This window comes from Rhipicephalus sanguineus, chromosome 4 (genome assembly GCF_013339695.2).
Source record: "Rhipicephalus sanguineus isolate Rsan-2018 chromosome 4, BIME_Rsan_1.4, whole genome shotgun sequence".
Classification (NCBI taxonomy): Eukaryota; Metazoa; Arthropoda; class Arachnida; order Ixodida; family Ixodidae; genus Rhipicephalus; species Rhipicephalus sanguineus.
This window is the reverse complement of record NC_051179.1, coordinates 180,164,547-180,186,425: the sequence shown is the minus strand read 5'-3', so window position 1 is coordinate 180,186,425 and position 21,879 is coordinate 180,164,547. Positions and strand designations below refer to the sequence as shown.

Genomic DNA, 21,879 nt, shown 5'->3' with positions numbered 1-21,879 from the left:
ACTGTGCTGTTGTGGCCTAACGTCTAACGCGGCGGGCTGCAAAGCGAGAGGTCGCCCGTTCGATTCCGCACGTCGGAAAGTATTTCTGAATTATTTTTCTTTGTGGCTTTTCTGTATATATACATGCTTATACATATACGGTGAATGACGGCGATGGGGACGGACATTTTCCAGTCGAGACTGTCCATATAATTGCTATCGCAATAAAATCGGTAAGATCCGTCGTGCTGTGCAAGATAAGATAGCTGTGTATCATCGCATTGCCAAACGAACAAAGAGATCAAATATTGGAGACCTATTTTTTTATCTTTCGAGCTGCGATTGGCCACCCAATCAAACCCATCTTTGATGACGCAACGCGCACATCTATGTTGCGCAATCTCTCTACTATGCCCGCTTACCGCATGACGTCGCCGCTCTCAGTTCTGAGCGGGCATGTAAACTTGCCTCAGGTAATAGTCTGCCGCCAAGTGTGAAGTGCGTGCTATAATTCGATTTCTGCATGCTGAGAGGCACAGTGCAGCTGCCATTAATGTCACGGGTAGTAGATTCCGAGGCATCATAGCGATACGGAAGAACAGTGTCCATGGTGGAGGATGGTTCGGTTCCATAAAGTAGGAAGAAGGGGGAAAATCCTGTGGTGGCCTGCTTGGCGCTATTGTAGGCATATGTGACAAATGGGAGAACATGGTCCCAATTGCTATGGTCAGATGCGACATACATGGCCATCATGTAACGAAGAGTGCGATTGAAACGCTCAGTCATTATTAATAATATCTAGGGTTTTACGTCCCAAAACCACTATATGACTATGAGCTACGCTGTAGTGGAGGCCTCCGAAAATTCTGACCATCTGGTGTTCTTTAACGTTTATCTTAACGGCTTAGCAAGACTTGTATTTGGGCAAGTTGGTTCATACATGATACGGACATACGAGCGCTATGGGACGGGGACATAGACAAGAGGCACACAGGACAGGCGCACACAGGACAGGCGGACAGGCGCACACAGGACAGGATTCGCGCAAGAACATGGAGACAAAGAAGAAACACGCAAGGACGAGCGCAATCTGACAGCTGCTTTATTTTTTCGAAAACAATCACTTGACACCCCTCCGATCTGCGCGATCTGGACAAATAAACTCGCGAAAAGCGCAACACCTCGTGATCGCATGCCTTAATGTACAGATGACAAGAGACGAATTGCTTTCTCAAGCAAGGCAACAGAAGGGTGGCTAACACACTGTTCTCTTTGCTTGTCAATAATGTAAAAGGCTTCCACTAACTGCCTCGAAGTTTGATTGCGATCCTGTATTCAATGGTGGTGCTGCTAAAACAAGGCGTACATGCGCACTCATTGCAATGCAGCGCTAAATGTGTGCTAGGCGACCTTTCGGACCCGACATATGTTCCCTTAGCCTCGTGTTTATACCTCTGCCAGTCTGCCCTGTGTACACGTGACCCCACGTCGAAGGAATATTGTTCACTACAATGTTTGCACATTTAAGAAATTGGTGTTTAATACTATACAGTCTTCGTCTACCCTGTTCAGTTTCTCATATTTCTGGTTAACCAAAGCTTACACGCCACCGACTGTTTTCTTGACTGAAAACACCACTTTAACGTCGTAACTTCCGGCCACCTTTCTCGTTCTGTGAGATAGCCCGTGTACTTACATAAGGGACCTTTGACCTAGAATCAATCTCTCTATCCTTCTCCTAAAATGGATCTTTTTCCTGTTTAAGCCTTTTTATTAGTGGACGTGCACTGACATTGCGCAGTAAACGGGCTTCTAGCATTTCGCTTCCATCGAAGTGCGAACGCCGCAGCTGGGATTGAACCCGCGACCATCGGGTCAGCAGCCGAACACCGTAACCGCCACACCACGACGGTGGACTGCAACTGAAATTCATCGAAAAATGGGTACTGTGTACGGTGTACGGGACAGCTTTCATTAGTGACAGCAGTGGTGTAGATCCGAAAAAAAAAAAACCGGCAACGGGAAGATAGAAGCTTGCGATGAAAAAAATCCCTAAACAGCGGGTGTCTGTGCGAGCCGACGTTTCGACAAGTGGACTTGTCTTCTTCGAAGCTGGAACTGATTTATTTAGCGCTCCTGTGTATATTCTTCGTGCCCTCTCCACCACAAGAGAGAAGGGGTGGGGGCGGAGGAGAGGCCTCCGTGACGAATTGGGTGAGTCAGAAGGAAAGGAGAAAAAGAAAAAGAGAGGAAGAAAAAAAAAACGGGGGGGGGGAGTATACATTTCATTCTATAACGATTTTCAGAGGAAGCATGTGGCACATAGCAATGGTAGGTTAGAAACTCCTTGAAGAATGGCTTAACTCTCAGTGGTTTTTGTTGTATATGTACCATCTCGAATGGATTCAAGAGCCCCCTTACATACGTTGGCTGGAGTGTATTGAACTTGTGAATAAGGCATGACTGTATATTTTCTGTCTCTTGGGGACCAGAAGTTTGACTAAAGTATGTAAGTTTGTGATCATCGAAGTTGTGACCCGCTACATTACAAAGCTGTGCCACTGCTTTCGTTAATTTCTTCACCGTGTCCGCGCGACGCCCGTTGAATCGAACATTGACAGGCTGGTCCGTTTCGTCAATGTGCAGTTTTTGACAATGTGAACATTCTACCATGTAGATAACGTTTGAACTAGTGCAAGTAAAACAAGATTTTTTATGAGTGACGTAATCACTTCCGGTGCTTTTAACTATAACGTCATCTTGAAGGTGTTTACAAGTCTTGCATCTTGGGCGAGAACAAAGTGTTATGTGGGCAGTAGAATGAGGGTTTACATTAGGGGATGCATTGAAAACACCGAAAATCAGCATGACGAATTATCGGAATGCCCAAATTTAAAACAACGAAAATTGAAAATGGCGAAATTATGAAAAGCCAAGAATCTAAACTACCGAACATTCATGACACCAAAACATAATATTGCAAAAATCAGCTAGCTATAGTGGAAGACAAAGTATCTTAGCAAGATAAAGGTTCCGCCAGCCTTGTACGATGTGGACGCGCTTTCGCCCTCTTTTCCAATAGCATATGGTTCCCTTCGCATATGGTTCAAGCCTTCGAACAGAAGAAAAACCTATTTTGTTTTTCATGGAATTTCATACAGAAAAATTAGAAACTTAGAACATCCACATTGTCCCGGTTGGCAAGAGCAGCTGCCAAATGATGTTCACATAACTTTTGCTTCTTGCTTTGTGAGCGGCGGGGCTGGCGTCTGAACGTTCCCTCGATGTCGTCTAGGACGGCGTCTTTTTCCATTCCCGTTGAGATAACTCGCACATTGCTGCTGCTTTTACAAGGCAGCAGTGCTTTTTTTAGGAGCGAAGCTCCTTATAGCATCACCTGGTCGGTCGTCGCTCCATGCGGCGTGTCCCCGCCGTTGCATCTCCCGTATAATTCAATAGATGACGCTGTCCCATAGAGATAGAAAAAAAGTAAAATAAAAAATGAAGAAATAAAAACTTAAAAATAAAAGAAATAAAAAGGAATAAAAATTAAAAAAAATATATATATAAAAATGAAAAAAATAAGAAAATAAAAAATAAAAAAAGAAGAAAAAACGAAAAGGCAAAAATAATCAAAGCGGCGTATCGCTTTGATTACTGCTGGGCGAAACCACTGAACATTTCACGGTGTAACCATGATTGCTTCAGGAGCTTCGCCCAAGCTCTTTATCATTCACCCGTGGATATGCTGTAATTTTTTTGCTGTCCCATAAGAGCTGTCCTGTCCAATTGATATGTCTGCCTTTACAACAGATGGAAAAATACGAAATTTTACATATAAGTTAAATATGGTGATGCTGGTGCCTTTGCAGAACAAGTTAAACAGGTTCGTGTCAGGGGACAGTGACGCGGCAGAAAGCGAACAGGCGGTAGTCACGAAGGGCGTCATTCCTTTTTCACGTGGTTTCGGCGTTATGTCTTTTCGGCGTTTAGATTTTTCGGCATTTTGCTTTTTAGGTATTTCAGTTTTTCGGTATTATACAAGGAGCAGACATCTAATTTTGCCAGAATGGCCTGATCCGAGAGTGTTTGTGTTTCATTAAAAGAATCTATTATTCGAGGGAAATGAGGTTTATCTTGAAGAAAAGACGGTAGGATAGATAGTATTTTAGATAAATGATGATTTAGAAATTTTGATAGCGACTCAGCAGGTGTATTGTTGTTAGATACTATATGCTTGCCTGGAATTTGCGCGATAAGTAGTTCATATATGGATACCTTATGAATCTTCGGAAGAAGGTAGAAGCGGTCTGCTTGCTTGTTTTTATGCATCAGGAACCGATGTTCGGACAGCGTGATTAATTCCCTGCCTAGAAAATCTGTTGTCGTATGTTGTATGCTATTACTACATTCTTGACACGGGTCCGAGGCTAAATTTTGATAGTGCTTGTTGTTGCTGAGTTGTCTGATAGCTTCGTTGTTATATTTTTCCATAGGCCAGACTGCTCTTCTACCAGGGGCGTAGCCAAGGGGGGGGGGGTTCAACCCCCCCCCGAAATTTTCAGTTTTGCTTGTGTATATATACACGCACACATACAAACGCACGCACGAATATACATAAAGCCTGGTTGAACCCCCCCCCCCCCCCCCGAAAAGAATTTCTGGCTACGCCCCTGTCTTCTACCGCCCTTGTCCTCTGGTTTCATAACAATGTCCTTTCTGTTTGAAAGCTGTTTCAAGACGTCGTGTTCTATATAAGTCAAGTTCTTGGGCTTTCGGCTCTGTTTAGGTGTGCTCAGAAATTCCCTTGAGACTGGTTTCATGTGTTAATCTAACTCTTGGCATTGTTCTGTATCTGGTGTCCGAGTGCTTGGCAGACGCAAAGAGTCACTGTTTACGTCTTCTGTATCTGGCTTATCAAAAAGAAATTCCTTGATGCCCAAACGTCTTGAAAACTGAATTATATCTTTGCGGAGCACTGCATTGTTTGTGGGGCAAAATGTAAGGTCGTGCTTGAGCAGATCTATATCGACTGGACTTAAGCTTTGTGATATGTCTACCACTTCGCTAATGCGTTCTGGGTGTTCGGCTTGAACTGCGGAGCTGGGATTGCGGAGTGATTACGTCCATCATATATAATCTAGTTTTACGTTCACTAGGTCAAACCTTATCTTCATGATCAAATGTTCACAATGTCAAAAACGACACACTGACGAAACGGACCAGCCTGTTATTGTTAGATTAAACGGGCATCGCGCGCACACGGCGAAGAAATTACTGAAAGCAGTGGCGCAGCATTTTAATGTAGCACGTCACAACTTCGACAATCTCAAACTTCGCATACTTCAGTCAAACTTCCGGTCCCCAAGAGAGAGAAAATATACAGTCATACCTTATTCACAAGTTGAATACACTCCAGCCAGCAGATGTTAACATTTCTAAGGGGGCTCATGGATGCATTCAATATGGTACATACACAACGGGAACCAATGAGAGTTAAGCCCTTCTTCTAGGAATATCTAACCTAGCATTGTTAAATGCCACTTGCTTGCTCTGAGAATCATTAATCAGCGAAATATACGCCCCCCCCCCCTCACTTTTTTTTCCTCTTCCTACTTGTTTTTCTTTTTTTTTCTCCTTTCTGACTCACGCAGTTCCTCAGGGCGGACTCTTCCCCCCCCCCCCCCCCACTTTTGCAGTTACCCTCCCCTTCTCCCTTGTGGTGGAGAGAGCACGAAGCATATACACAGGAGCGCTAAGGAAATCAGTTTCAGCCTCGAGTCCACTTATCTCGAGGCTGAAACCCGAACACTCACCCACGGTTTACGGATGTTTCATAGCAGTGGTGTAGGGAAGCCTTGAAGCACCACGAAGCAGGCGGACAGGCAAAGAAGTGTATGGCTACTGTGTCCTGGAAGAGAAACGGCGTTCTCTTGGTGGAATTCAAGGAACCTGGCACGGCCATCAAAGCAGCCTCGTGCAACGTGACTCTTGAACGTCTACGAAAGGCAGTTCAGAACAAGCGAAGAGGAACGTCGTCATCGGGCAGTGTCCTTCTTCATGACAATGTGCGGCCGCACAGTGCAGCTGTAACAAAGAAGCTCCTGCAGTGTTTTCGGTGGGAAGTGTTTGATCACCGGCCATACAGCCCGTATTGAGCTCCCTCTGATTACCATCTCTACTCAAATGCAACGCATACTAAGAGGACAGGAGTTTGACTGAGAGAGCGAGCGGCAGACCAGCGTACAGAACTTGTTGAAAACACTAGCGACTGCCTTCTATGAGGAGGCTACAGAAGAGTTTGTGCCACGCTACGAAAAATGCCTTAATAAAAAAATAAAAAGCCTTGAGACAGTAAAACTGGATGATTCCAGAGACTAATCTGGTTGCTTCTGGGTTCTCTGTAGCCCTTAGATAGGAGATCAGGGTTGTTTCTAGGTCACGGGTAAGCTTTAGATAGGTGAGCCTAGGTTGTTTCTACGTTGATTCCCAGCGCAGAGAGATTCGAGTTAAACCACACGCAGTGACAGACACGAGACGGATGTCCAAACTCCAGAGAAAGAAACTCGCGCTGAAACCAAGCGTTCGCACCTTTCATAGATCTACGGGTAGGTTGTCGTTGGTGTAAGCCTTTCATCACTTCGGAGTCTTCTCGCAGACGCCGTTGCCTTTCCCGTCCCCTAGTGTTGGGCTAACTGTTGCCTGCTTCTTTTTTAAGTGGACCAGTGGTGAGTAGCGCGATTTAGCCAGGTTTTGTGGCGCATAACCATTTATAATGATGATAGTCTTCTGATAGACCTCATAAATTTCTATGGAACATACCCGTTTGTTGGGTTAACTGTTGTCTTCTTCATATTTAACGGACCAGTGGCGAGTAGTAGGATTTACCCAGTTTCTGTTAAACATATCTGATAGGCCACACAGGGCAGGCCGCACAGGATAGGCCGCACAAATTACGGCTGCCTCAAACAGCTTTGCTGTTAAAACTGCGACTATGTATAGAAGTAGCTGTTACGTGTACCTAAATGTTCCAAACAAGGAAGTTGTCATTTTCTCTATCTCTTTTATTTCGCGACCGATCAGACCTTGAAGAAACAGTCGTCGTATTAAGGAAAAAAAGGGGACGCGTTCCAGCAACTAGACTTAATATCAACGAATCACACAAATTCATAGCCAATGATCTAAGCTAATGTGGAGCTTAACATTTAGGCCTGAATTCTTTGCAAACAATTTGGCGATTATGTCACTTGTTTCAGCCTCCACAACGCGCTTCTCTTTCCAGGCAAAGTTCAAGTCGGTGCTCATTGGGGGAGAAGAAGCTCGTGACACCTCTTCTTCTCACGCTTCATGATGGAGACAAAGCTCGTGAGTATTCGCAATATCAGGTTACTGTACAGTTAACGGGATATTTAAAATGACTTGTATACATGGCAGCCCAGATATCATTTTATAGCCTATTTCAAGAGCCGAGGGTTACTTGGAACAAAAATTGAGGCGCTTTTCTTTGCAAATTAAAAAGCTTTCTGTAACAAGCAATTAAAAAGAAATTATTTTACAGGACATATTACAATTTTTCAATTGCATCAGCTGACTTCGAACCAACTGTCCACACGGAAAAAATGTTGACACTCATACCAGTTTAAAAATATGCGTTTCTTAATTCTGCAAAGAAATGCGCGAGTGTTTCAAAAATGTCGGGGCTTTGTTGCACACAGGTAAATATTGTTTAAGCCGATAAGCGGAACAATGCTTCATATAGACGCCGTTTGGGCTTGAATTATATAATAACTGATTGAATGTTAAACATTCTTTCGAGGCGGGTGTTTCTCACGAAATGCTGACTGCAATTCTTGCATGACAATATTTCTGATTTAATAATTAGTAGCGAAGTTTACTGGCGGCAGTTCCTTTGTTGTTGAATCGCACATTTTGATTCCCCGTGCTAATATTATTTGTATATTCTATAAACCAAGCCAAATAACTGCATTTGTGCTCGACATCATGTCACCTTTCAAAGTTATCCTCAGAGCAAAAAAAAAAAAAAACAACGCAAGGAGCGGTCAGTCCTTTGTGCCTTACGCAGAATAAAACTAGATAGTATTTGGTTTTACACTGCTATAGGCATTTTAGCAAGCAGCAATAATCAATTCCTTGAAAACAAATGTTCTAAGGTAAAATTTTACATCCACAAAGCAGTCATCTTTTTTAATAAGCCTATGCGAATATGAAAGTTTAAACATCGAATCGAATTAAAATAGTACAATTCAAGACAGAATGAATATTTTTTAAAATAATTTCCAGTAGCAGTACTGGCTTTGGCAAAAAAAAACTTTTGCAACAACCAGCGGTGAAAAAGCAAAGCAAATTTGCCGTGCATAAACATGTACAAAAAGATTACGCATTTCATCTTATTATTGCTTGAAAGCACCACATTTGCAGTTATTTAATGTCGTTTAGAAAAGGTAGCTGCTTCGCATGTTCGGGGAGCGAAGAAGCTGCTGGACATGTGACAATTTCCCCAGCCAAAGAAAGCAGGCGCTGACTTGACGCATTGGTGTTGATGCGCTTTACCTTGTCATAGATTCATCCTCTAAGCCTGCCGTTTTTGTCCTACGGCGCGACTTCATCGGATCAGCACGGTGTTGCCATCATAGAAGTACTTGTTGCTGGGCTAGTTGGTAAATCGTAATAAGGGAAAAACTACACGCCTAAAACACCGCAAACGTTTTTCGCAAACAGGACAAAAATGTTATTGTAGGATGCAGAAAAGACGCCAACACTTGAACATAGCCGTGCAATTGTCTTTTGTCCCGCACGGTTCGCAGAAAACATTCTCTCCTATTATTCTCTAGCATGGTGAGTCTAGCGTACACTGTCGAGTAAACACGCTACTGGATCTGTTTCTTTTCGGCATGGCTGAGAAGGGCAGCACAGGAGCAGGTAGCCAGACTGCTGAAAGACTAGATGGGAGGGATGCCTCGTAGTGGCCGGTTCTAATCGTGTGGAATCAATTTCCTCCGTGTCGGTGAGCACCTTAAGAAATAAATTACAAAGAAGCAAAAGCTCCGTGCATGTCACATTTTTCTTTCTTTTTAGCTTCGGTCTCCTTTCCCCTGACGGCTTTCCACGATTTCGCATTCGGCAACCGCTCGCGTCATGTCAGCGCGGCTGCGTATTGTGGCCGGCGCGTCCCATTTCACCGTTGCTGGCGGTGGTTTTCCGGAAGTTGGTTGAACTAAGACCCCCTCTATCTTTCAAACGCAGCGAAAGGTTCTGATGCAGCAGCCGCTTCCTGCGATAGGCCGGTTGGCGACACGTGACCGTTCCACCTTCGCGCCCCGCTCTAAGGGTCCAGCAGCGGCAACGCTGTGCGGTGTTAGGTATACACTGCAAAAAGTTTTGCCCCTTGTTTCAGTACAAAGCTGAAGGTAAAAAAACAAAACATGCCTGATCCCTCTGTCATAGGAATCGGTATAATACGAAAGTAAAACGTGTCTTCACAGACGTAGATGAGCGTTTGTTGTGTATTGTTCCGCCCCGAGGGCGAAGGAATGACTGCTACAGAAACAACTTGTAATCTCTAAACTTTCAACGCGCTGCTCAAGCAGAAAGAACGCATGGAACGAACATACACATGATGAACGCGAACTAACAACTGTCACAGCTCGACAGTTAGAGCGCGCTAGTAAAATACAAAGGAGGACGCATGAAACGAACGCACAAGTATACACCGGATGAGCACGAACTGTCGCAGTTGTGACTTATTTGTTTGTGAGCAGCGCGCTTCTTTGACAAAAGCGGCCGCTGCAGTGAGCGAAGTGACCTTCGTGCTCTCTGTAACTTTAACGCAATCTTGTGGTGAGAGCGTGAGACGTACAAAATAAGCGCGCGCGCGCTCACGAGCGACCACGCCATGTAGAGGCGCACGCTCATCTCAACGCGCGGGGCGACGACCTTTAAAGCGCGCCCTTCGAGTCCTTCGCGCCATCTCGCTAGTGATAACGCAAACACGCTGATGTACCCCGATCTCTGAGTATCGCCACCGGCAAATGGCATATATAAATAGCACGCCGTTAGTATCACGAAGAACGTGTCGTCTGTTTCGCAGTCGTTTCGCGCGGCGCGCTGGGGATCGAGTGGTCGTAAGTTCGACTCCCGGTGACGGAACTTTTTCTTCTAGTTTCTTCTTTGCCATATGTTAGTCTTTATATTTTACAACGTCATATTCGTCACGGAAATGCGTCAGTGGAGCCGTCAGCGAGTACTTCTATGCTGCATATTATGTCTTTGAGCCAAGCGTTAGGAGGTGGATCGATGTGTTTTGTAAGTATAGTAGCCGTGTGCACATCGTGGGCTTACCAGGCACGTCGACATCACAGGCGTTTAAAGAGTAACTTATGGTGAAACGTAACGTCAGCCCTGAAGTTAGAGTACATACGCCAGTATTATCGAAACTACAGATTACAGTGCACTTTATGGTGAAATCATGTGAATATCATACGTAACTTTCGCTAATGTATTCCTCCGGGGTCCAGTAATGCTTCAATATCTCCCCGTTCACGTCGTGGAAGCCGCGCTATGCTATCTGTTTCCTTTTTGCACTTTTTTTTTTCATTTTACCTATTTATTTCATTCATTTATTTTCGCCCGTATCTACGGCACCTGCTCCACTGCGCCGACACGGCGCTTGTTTCCCCATTCTCTTTTTCGCTTGCTCTAACGAATTAGCCGAGAAGAACTGTTTGACATACGTCACCACTCTCAACCTGACTCATTTATTATTTTCTTCCTTTCCATTCTTCAACGAACTGACCAAGACGATTTGTGACGTTCGCATAGCGCCGCATTTGCTCAGAAGCCCTGACAAAGACCGGTCCACCGGTTGAAACCGTTGGTAAATAAAATTAAGATAACCATATATATATATATATATATATATATATATATATATATATATATATATATGGCAACCAGGAACACTGTCCTTCCATAGCGTAGCATATATTTAAACACCACGTAGATGCGTCTCGAACTTGACCTTGCTTCAGGCGCATGTGCAAAGGCCGGCTGCTCTAACCATTTCCGCAGCACCCAGATGCACGGACACGCTGTCACTGGATGAGGACGCTTGCCGCAGCTCCTGGTGGGCTGGAGGTAAGGGTGCTTCCCTCGCATCCCTCAGGCTGCTCGCCAAGCACGGAATGCAGGTACGTACTGTGGGGCTTACTTCAATTATGCGCTTTTAACGAGTGCGCCTACGTGCAATAAGCTACGTGTTCATGGGAGAGTATCGGTACATTTTGAAATGGGAATAAGAGATTTAGGAAGAATATATGCATCCTAATGTTTTCTTACTTAGTGATGATGACTTGCGCCGGTTTGAAAATTGTTGAATGCTTAAGGCGGCTACGGCGGGGCAAAAAGCTGCGGATGAAGTCCAAGTGAGTGTTGATTAGTCCAGGAGCATTTTAACCCGCCAGTTTAGCTCTACGGTGTAAATATATTAAGGGCGCTGCAGTCAACTGGCCCAGTTGTCGATTCTTGTGCAGTTTAGGCTAGTCTACAAGAATACTCCTGATCCTGCACTGCTAGGCCTTTCAATTTGAAAAAAAAAGGCAATTTAGCAGTATTGCCACGTGAGACAACATCCTTATATTTCCACTTGTGGCCCCATTTTCCCGCAGTCGATTTTGTTATTCAGCCATAGTCACCCCTTCGTGGGCTACTGTAAAGAAATTTCTCTCTCGGCCGCCATTTCCTGCTTTCTCTTGACTATATTTCACTATTTATTTTTAGAACATCGAGCTTTATCTCGTCCTCCAAAATTATGCGTCGTGTCGGCGTATGCTGATTTAACATTCACCTGACCCGAAATTTTTGTGAGGAATGCTACAACACGCCAAGAATTTGCTCTTTCCAAGGAGGGACCTGTTTTGCTGTGGACAAAGCATAGAAAGAATGGAAAGAACACCATAGCGTGGGACCACGCCAACGCATATTCGTGCTCTAACGCACTCTAATTTCAAGCATATTCACAAACTTACAGCTGCTTAGCTCTTTGCCTGTAAGTAGGGCCGGTATATTTGATGTCGCCTGGCGGCCCTTGTGCCACCAGGGAACCATATACAAAGATGCCGTCTCGCGCTCCCGAGAGCCCTACATACATGGACGTCACTCGCTCCGTGCGCGACAAGACCTTTGGTAAATTTGCGCTGGGTGCGGTCTGCGAGATAATATTGACGCGATGTAAACTTTGTATTCTTTGAACGGGCCGATGTATCAATGACCGCTTAGAACGTGCCCTTTCGATAAAGAACGGAGTAAGGTCATATTGGCCGTTAAAATAGGAGTTAATCGGATAAATCCGAATTGACAAAAATTTTACTGGAGAGTTCGCATTGATCCGAAAGCACGGAGCCCTACCTCTAAGTTTAGCGTCATTCGTTCAGTTAGAGAAAAAAGGCAGAAGAAGAAAGTCGGAGAGGTTAACCAGACAGTTTGCTACCCTATAAACTGTGGGTACGAGAAATGGGGACTGAAAAGACAAACAAGATAGAGAAGGCGAGCGCTGCGCGCGCACACAGGAGTACACATAGGCATGCAGTTTGCCTGACATACACGACTTATGGGGTCTGAAATTTCGAGTAGGAAATTCTTAAACCTAAAGAATGATGCTGGCTCTCCGGCATTTAATGTTCGGGCAGAACAGCATGAAATATTTATCATTGAGTTTTTGTTGAGTGCAATCTCCTTGACTTAACCAAACTCTTATGGTGCCATGTTTGCGATAGGAGTAGGAGATCGTGTGTGCATTTGGTGTCACATTTCCATGTCTGCGGCGCGTGCGTGCAAGCGTGTGCTCATGTAATTGTGTGTGTGGTGCGTTTACGCGCACTCGCCGGTTTGCTGCGTTTCAAACCAACAGTGGTCCATTTAGTTTCAATAGGAAAAGAGTGCTGTGTCCACGTCTGCTTGCTAGCTTCTGTAGTTGGCCTTATGCGTTGATGGCCATCATGACTAAACTCTTAAACTCACCCCAACCCCCGGCTCCAAGGAACACCTGGATATCCGAATCAAGTAGGTGGACCAATTATTCTGGGCGTATCGATCACTTCTCTGAAGAGCCACGCCCGCGCGGCATCTACGTCTACCTAGCACACACACAGCGCCATTGTTCTCGCCGCCCCCGTAGCTAGTCAGGCCTAGCCAGGCGTTGAGGATGATCTGGTCCCCCCGGACAGCCTAATAATTCAGGTTAGCGCCGCAAGACGGAGGTTGTGAGTGTGGACGGTGAAGATATAACGAAAAAGGAGCACGAGAAAAAGCCAGGTTGACATACCGTGGGGAATATAAAGCAAGCTAATGTGGAATCCTGTTCTCCTGGAAACAAAGACCAAGTGAAACGTTTCCAAAGCGATGATTTGACAAGGAATAAGTAAAACAAGGGTCGGAAACTGTGGCAGCCCATTATGGCGAGCCAAGTAGCCACCTATCCCTTCACTGCGCAGAGTGCAAATGTACCCCGTGTTTTGATGACACAGCCATATTATTTCAGAACGACGATCAAGCAGCTAGAGAGGTAGCCGAAGCGTTCTTCATTTCACGGTTCAAAGATATGTGCATAAGCCATCCATCTTTATCCCTGTCGGATAAGGAAATAGATTTGCTGGTGTCAGGGCTGTGACTGGGAAAGTGAGAATTTTTTGTCTTTTTGAATTTTTTGTTTTTGCTGTCGGACGGAGTCACCGCGCATGACCAATTGTTTGTCTGTATGTATATATGTGTGTTTCTGAAAAAATAAATGTCAGTTGAAAGTTAGCGCCTGTATCGTCTCTCTTGCCTGTGTCCCTGTGTTTTTTGCGCTATTGCACTATGAATTCGTACCAACTAGCTCGGCTTTCCGTACTACTGCTTAAGGAAGATTATCGTGCGTTCACGTGAATGTTTCAAGGTCACCGACTACGGACTAGATTGCCTAGCACGCTGTGCGCGTAATGCCACAGGAATTCCCAGAGGAGAATCATCGTGTGTGCCAATCACAAGTAAAACATTTTAGTGGTCAGTACACCATCCGACGACCGTGCTGCAAAGTACAGGCCTATTACCAGCTTGAAGATAGGCAACCAAGACTTCGAGACCAATGCGCACGAAGCCGCCCCGGAAAATACATCCAAGGGAATAATAAGGGAGATATCCCTGGAAGAATCCCCAAAAGACATTTAGAAGAACCTTGTGACGCCGCAGAATCTGGGTGTCCTTATGGCCAAGAGGATGGGGAACAGCACAAAGGTCATAATTTTATTCGATGGGCATTACGTCCCAAGCTACGCGAAATACGGGTGTGTGCTAGCCAAATGTGCGCTCAACAAAAAGCGGATTGACATATGTTACTAGTGCGGATAACTAGGCCATCGTGCCGACGTCAGCCCTAACCCCCACGAGAAGGTGTGCAGAGGGTGCGGAATTGAAAACCCACCGCAAGAACACGAATGTGATGCAAAATGCCAGCTCTGCGGCAAGAATCACCCTCAGCGGATCGCAAATGTAAGGCTAAGTACAAGCTACTATACCTGAAGAAAAAAATGCCGCTGGGAGAAGGCCAGAAGGGAAGAAGAAGTGGTAGAAGCGAGAAGATTCTATAGAGCCAGAGAAGCAAGGGTATTGTATGAGAACAGCCAAGGACCGTACGGAAGAAAACAGTCAGAGAACAAGAAGAGGGACAAGAGCCAAGGTGCTCGAGGAAGAGACAGATCGGCATCCTTCTCTAGACTCAAGAGCCGCTGAACGTCCGGCAATAGATCCAGGTCAAGGTCAAAATACAAGTCTAGAGTCAACTCAAGATACCTCCGAGCTTAAAAGGGCAGATCTCACAGCGCCGAAGAAGAAAGCACCAGCAACGGCCCCGCTGGACTCTTAGGGATGAGCTGGGTGGACGCGGTTTCCAGGTAGCGTGGGCGTCCAGGCTGCTTTTGAAAGTAAAATCAGGGAGCAAGAGAAAAAATTAGAACAGATTAGGCCGATGATGATTCATTCTAATCAAAGTAACGCCGAATTAAAAGAGGAAAACAGAAAGCTCAAAGAGGAGAATAACAGGATCAGGAGAGGAATCACAGAAAACCTGAGAAGTGACACAAGTTGTGGCGGAGGAAACGAAAACAGACATGGAAGAAGAGGTAGCTCTTCCACCTGAACGCAAAGCCACGGAAGATACAGCGGAAAACAGTGAGAAAAAAACCAAACCAGTTATTGCACTTCAGGAGCATCTGGAAGAAGTCGAGCAAAGAATCAAGGCAAGACTTGAGGAGATGGCTGCAAGGATCATGCAACAAATACAGCTGCAGCTTAATACCGTAGTGACCTACATCGCGGATATAGAAAGCGTGGGGACCACAATCCGGTGGGGGTCGTCCCATCAAAACGACAGGCAAGCCATAACTTAGGGAGTAGGTAAACTGTAACGCCACCATAAATAGACGAGACTCATACACGATCTGCCAATGGAATTGTAGCGAATACGATAGAAAAAGATTCAACATACAGCAGCTCCTGATTAACAACGAAAGCCCAGATATATTGATACAGGAAACGCACGGCACAGCAAAGCTATCAGGATATAAATGATTTGGTGGTGCCGAAGGTGAGACGAAAGCCATTACGACTTTCGTAAAGTGAACCTAACGGTCGTGCAACATGACACAGGAGCTAGAAATATTGACAATATCTTCATAGAGGTTATACCTAAATGAAAATCAGCAGAGAGCATCTTTATCCTAAACGTTTCCAGTAAACAGCGGCGTAAGCAACACAAATTCCGAGCATTATTTTGTAAAACCCTCGCTATATCTGATAATCGTGCGGTAATAATTGGAGGAGATTTGAATGCTCAACACACGGCATGCGGCTATAAATTCGAGACCCCCAATGGCAGAAACCTCTGGATAGACGCGCAACAGGAGTGCCTAATCCTAGTAACCGATCCTTCAGCTCCCACAAGGAGAGGCACCAGTGTTTGCGTCGACAGCACGCCAGACCTTACTTTCACCGAACACATAACGGACACGCAGTGGATAAACACGCAGGAAGATGTAGGCAGCGACCATAGCATTATCGAAATAACAGTCACGGCGGGATCGCGTAACAACAAGGGCAAGAAGGCGAGAATGGTAAATTTTTGATAAATTTCCAAACATTAGACATGATACCAACGGGGAAAATGAATGGACTGCAAAGATAAAGAAAGACGTGACCGCGGCCACACAAATAGTTCCAACAGAGGCGCAATTCCAAGTTATAGGCGCCTGCACATGTGGGAGACTAAGGAAGGGCTACAAAGGAGATGGAAGCGTCAGCGGCACAACAGGAGACTCAGAACGAGGATAGCAAGACCAAATAGAGATATAGAGCAGCGTGCTCAGCAGCAATAGGAGGAGACGCGTAGTGATATGGACAATCAGTTAGGCCCAGCAAAGACAGGGAACCTAACAGGCAAAGAGAAAAAATCCAGCGAACTGACATTCATGATGTATAAATTGGAATATAAATCAAGTTTACTTTCAGCACGCACGCATATCACAGGCTTCAAATTACAAACATAAATGGCGAGCAAAAGAAAAGAAAACTTCCAATGCTACTTTTGCTGTTGAGCATTCTTAGCCAACTAGCTAAGATCTACATCGAGGTTGCTCACCGATAAACGCAGGAAGTCGTGGAGGTATTCATCGGCTATTTGGGGGGGGGGGGGGGGAAGGGCTGTTCTGACGCTGTGCCTGGGGCCGCATGTGGCCTGTGGACCGCAGGTTGCCGACTCCTGTACTAGAGCCATCCTCGGCCTCGACTTAAAGCACGCTTTCGACAATGTAACACATGTAAAAATCGTCAGCAGTTTTTAAGAGCAAGGATTAGGAAGGAGAACATACTATTACATTCGTGATTTCCTAACCGGCAGAAAGGCACAGATCACCTTGGGAGATCGCGTCTCGCAATAGATCGAGATTGGTAGCGCAGGCACAGCACAGGGGTCAGTGATATCGCCAATGCTCTTTAACCTGCCATTAATCGAATTACCAGCCAAACTACAAGAAATTGAGGGTCTTAACCGCACTTTACATGCCGATGATATTACCCTACGGGTAAAGGAAGGTAGTGATGTTCAAATAGAACAGACACTCCAAAGCGCGATTGAAAGAGTCGAACAATATCTACAAGGAGCCGGACAAACACGCACAACCTGTCATCAATGTTATTTGTATGTATGTATGTATGTATGTATGTATGTATGTATGTATGTATGTATGTATGTATGTATGTATGTATGTATGTATGTATGTATGTATGTCAGACTGCGACACAAAGGTTTTATTCCTTTTTATATCAGCTTGAGCCCATAAGCAGTGTTCTACGCCACATTTTTTTTTGCATTCGATTGAGATTAGCTAATATGATTCTAACAGTTGTGCCGATGAGTACGGCAGGGTAAATTTGTAGTTATCCTTTCAATGTTGTCTCATTCGCGTCGCGACATTCTTTGTACCCGTCGACGTATACTTACGTAACATACGCTATAATTCCATTTTAATATAACCATTTCAGATGAGCGTTCCTGAGGGGTTTGTCGTCACTACGGCAGCCTATGAAAAATTCTCCAGGCATCCGGACGTTCGGTCAGCTGTGCAAAGCCTTTCAAAAATCAAAAGGTAATAAATGACTCAATCGCAGCCATGTTGCCGAGAAAATGTAGGATTCTCAAGGTGCAATACTAAAAATAGCAGATGCAAAATTCAGGAACACGGGCGTACCTTGAGCCAACGTTTCGACTTGTGTTTTTCAAGGCTGCCTTAGCGCGGGCATGTGCTCGTTCTGTGCTCTTTTCTCCAACCCGAAGAGCGGAGGAGAAAAGGGCAAGTGCGAGAATGGGGTGGGGATGGGGCCAGCGTGAGTGAGTCAAAAGGCAGCAGTTAGTAAAAAGAAAAAAGAAAGAGGGCGTGCTGGTGAGGGTCAGAAGGGTCCAGTCCCCTTCTACGCTTTGCACGCGAATCACCCACCACCACGCAGGGTTGCCAGCTTTAGCTGCCTCGCGCCAATTTGGCTACTTATTTAGACCGGTGGCGGCAAAAGAAATGCCTCGGCTACTTGGCTGCTTTCTTGTTCCCTCGATTTGAATCAAGTTGTCGACATTTTGATACGTCGCAGCCGATGGCGTTCCAGTATGCGACGTCAAAACAGCGACGACATTTCGAGCTTCTAGAATTGAATGTAGGGGAGGGGGGGGGTGATTGCTGCATGGGCACTGTTTCTGCAGACCACGTATTGCTGACCGCGACTGTAAACTAGAATTGAAAGCAAATAGGACAATGGAAAGCGCTCCGATCCAGGAGGCCCCGCACTCACCGACATTAGCAATCGGATATCCGTCGATCTTATTTCTTTGAACTAGGTACGGACTGCCACTAGGGAATATTAGCTGCTCGGATTTCGTCATCGCGCGAAAAACTATTGCGACCGTGACTGCAATTTATGTTTCAATTGAGTAAACTGAGATTTTGAGAAGCGCACTCATGCATCATCATTGACGCCAAAAGCCTGGTACCCATGTCCTTTTAAGAAAGGTCATGCAAGTCGTCGGCAGAGAGTGTCATTTCTGCTACAGCGCGAGAAACTTCGTAATCCTGCACAAAAAATTATTGGTAAAGCCAACAATTTATGCTTTCACCTGTGGGGATGCTTTCACCTCATCTAAGTTTCTTTTCACATCCTCTAAATTTGCTTTCGTCCGACCGATTAGTCGTAGTAGAGTGTAGCAGAACAGGAGAGTGCTCTTAACAAGCTTCGAAAGTGAAGCCAGAACAGGGTCAAGCCGATTGTGACGCTGCGATCGGCAGCCTGCAATCTGTCCTCGTTGAAGGATTGCGCGCAGATCTACCAAAGTGGTGCTGGTGTTATGTTTAGTGTCACATTTATTTTTCTTTTGGTCTTTAAAATTAGCTTCAGTTGCCACGTATTGCTACAAAAGTAACATGAAATGTTACGTAATGTACAAGAAATTTGGCAGTGAGCGTAATTACTTGCAGCGCCACCGCGCTAGATTCAAGAAAAACGCAATGAAAAGTATGGCCTCGGAGATTTTCCCGAATAGGATACTCCGCCTGCGTATATTCGATGCGCTGCACTCGGTTGCCGGCCGCCGTCCCGCATAAAAAGAAAACCTGAAAGTTATGGACATTCGGTCAGCGGGAAACAGTGAAGGTTTCAATACTCTGAAAACAGAGTCAGATCGTAGTTGTCACGTTGAGCGATAAAACTCCTCTTCCGGCAGTTGAATAGCAGGCCGTTGGCTCGTGCGCTTACTGCGCGCTTTATGTTCTTGTTGAATTTCGCGCGGTGGCGCTGCCAATAGTTACGCTCACTGTCAAATTTGTTGTATTTATTTCGCATTTACTGTTGCTCTTTGTGGCAATGTACAGCAACTGAATCTGGTTTTACTAATAAATGAAGAAAATGAATACAGCTGTAACAAGGACCCTAAAAATAAAAGCCAACCATCTACAGCTGCAACTCTAACCCTGGTCTTTTAAGTGGGAAGCGGGCCTTCTTCCTCTGCACTAATTTGCCTTCATGTGCCGTCGTTTAACAGCTGCGCGTGCAGCTCTCAAACGACGGCACATTATAATAAAAAGACAGATAAAGTTCACGTCCGACAGGCTTCTTTTGTACACAAATGATCATAGTACAACAAATCACTGCTCATTTTATGTCATTCTGCTTGAATGCACAGCTCCATATATGAAGAAATAGCAAGCACAATTTCATGTGAAAACATTCATGAGAAGGTAAGCTACCACTGCTCGCGCAACTGCAGGATGCAAAAAATCACATTTTGAGAAAAATGCCTTGAATGATGTGGACCGAACGTCCATGTAATATTGAAACATCCAATATGTCTAAATTCACCAGGCTCATAGCTTGGGCTCTCCACCGAAGCGGCACAGTCTCTTTCGGTGAGCTGAAGTACACGTTTTTTTCTTGCTAGTTTAGCATCCAGCGGACTCACGTCCACTTGCCCACAGAGGCTTCACGGTTGGTATAACTTGAGATGACGCTTTCTTTTCGTCCTAAACTTTGCCACATTTCATAAAGTACTCTAACTTACTCCTTGAAAGGCCTAAAATAAATCCGAGAGCTCCAAAAGTGGTAATAAAAAAAAGTCACAGTTTCGCCGCAAGGGCGAACCAATGAATGCGATAGCAAGGAACTAATGCTATACGAAGTGAGGCTCGCCAATGGATACTCTCAGTTTGAACAACGCTTCTGTTGCAAAGGCGGCCGAAGCAGCGAAGGAAACTAGCGTGCTTCAAGTGTCGAGCTGTGACACTTGATAGTTCGCGCTCACCTTCTGTTTGTTCGTTTAGCGGCGTCCCTGAGCTCGAGTGACATTCGTACGCGCCGTAACATGAGCGCGGACATCACGGTGAAAGCGTGAAACATTCCTCTACCCCGCGCCACGAGAAAACCGCGCGAACAGACAGCGGAAGGGCAAGCTTCTCCCATGCGCAAATATAGGAAGAAGCGAGCGAGCTCGCCGACGACTTTTAAATGCGCCCGTCGGGCTCATAGCGCCACCTCGCTGGTAATGAAGAAACGCTTATTATCGCCTTCTGTCTCTGAGTCCGTCCAGCGCTAAATGGTGTGTATATAACGCTCGCCGTTAGCTACGTGGAGGATCTGCGTTTCGTGGCGTATGGATAGCGCCGCTCGCTGCGGAGCAAGAAGTCCCTGGTTCGATTCCGCGCTTCGGAAGCATTTTTCTGAGTTATTTTTCTTTGGGGCCTTTATATATATATACATACTTATACATATACGGTGCATGACGGCGGCGACGGCGACGGCGACGGCAAAATCTAGCCGAGACTGTCCATATAATTGCTATCGCAATAAAAGCAGAGACAACCGAACGCAAGTGCGCCCAACGTGCCGCAGCGGCCCGCAGCCCTCTAGTGGGAATTTTTAAATACATCGAAAGCATTATATGCGACAAAATGTTTCGAAACGCTTTAGAACGTACTTACACTACTTAGAATTAAGTAATATATATATACGAAGATATAATTATGACGAGATGGCCGGAGCTGTGGAATCGCTGTGGAATCAGCAACTTTAATCTTCGGTTTAGTATTCGTCAAGGAGGGGTTGGGAAAAGGTTCATAACTTTCGAACAGCATGAGGCCATAACGCAAATCATTTTGCTAAACATTCTTGAATAGACAAAGAACTTCAAAATGCTACATTAAAACATTAAAAAAATTGGAAAAATTGCATTTTTGAAGGTACTGAATTACCTCAAGAAACAACAATGAGGAGCTGCTCAAGAAAATTTCGAAAACAAACGTGGATGATCCCTCCGTCACAGGAATCGGAATAACACGAAAGTAAAGCACGCTCTTACAGAAGTAGCTGAGTGTGTACTGTATATTGATATAAGAGAGTTTGCACAATCTATATTGATGTCTGGTACTAAATCACCGTTTAACGTGGATGTGCCCACTTTTATGGTTGGTGATACATCTCCATCCCGACGACTAACGTCCCTGATAAATGATTAAACAAACCCTTGTGGTGTAGTAGTTAACGGTGAAAGCGAAATCAGAGAACGAAGTGTGATAGCCTGAAGAGCGTCGCATATTGGACGCAGAACATGGTCGCCATCCCGCGGCATGTTAAAATGTGATTGAACACCACGGCCGGACTAGAGGGAAATGCAAAGCGCGTCGTGCCGCCCCGGTAGCCCGGCCCGGTAGATGAGGCAGGCGCCCATCGCAGAGCTATCAGCGAGGCCGACGCTTTTACGACCCTTGGCTAAGGTCGCCACCTCGCGGTGTATTAAGGCATTGACAAAATTGAACTTCT

At 45.3% G+C, this 21,879-nt stretch overlaps 1 protein-coding gene across 1 annotated transcript in view; it reads left to right on the top strand.

Moving 5' to 3' along the window:
* LOC125758359 (uncharacterized) overlaps positions 1-21,879 on the top strand; it is a 162,803-nt gene that overhangs the window by 43,110 nt on the left and 97,814 nt on the right. The window contains exons 11-13 of the mRNA XM_049415436.1: positions 7,262-7,344; positions 11,068-11,186; positions 17,569-17,672. Of these exons, the coding sequence (XP_049271393.1) occupies positions 7,262-7,344; positions 11,068-11,186; positions 17,569-17,672 (306 nt within the window). The remainder of the gene's footprint in view (positions 1-7,261; positions 7,345-11,067; positions 11,187-17,568; positions 17,673-21,879) is intronic.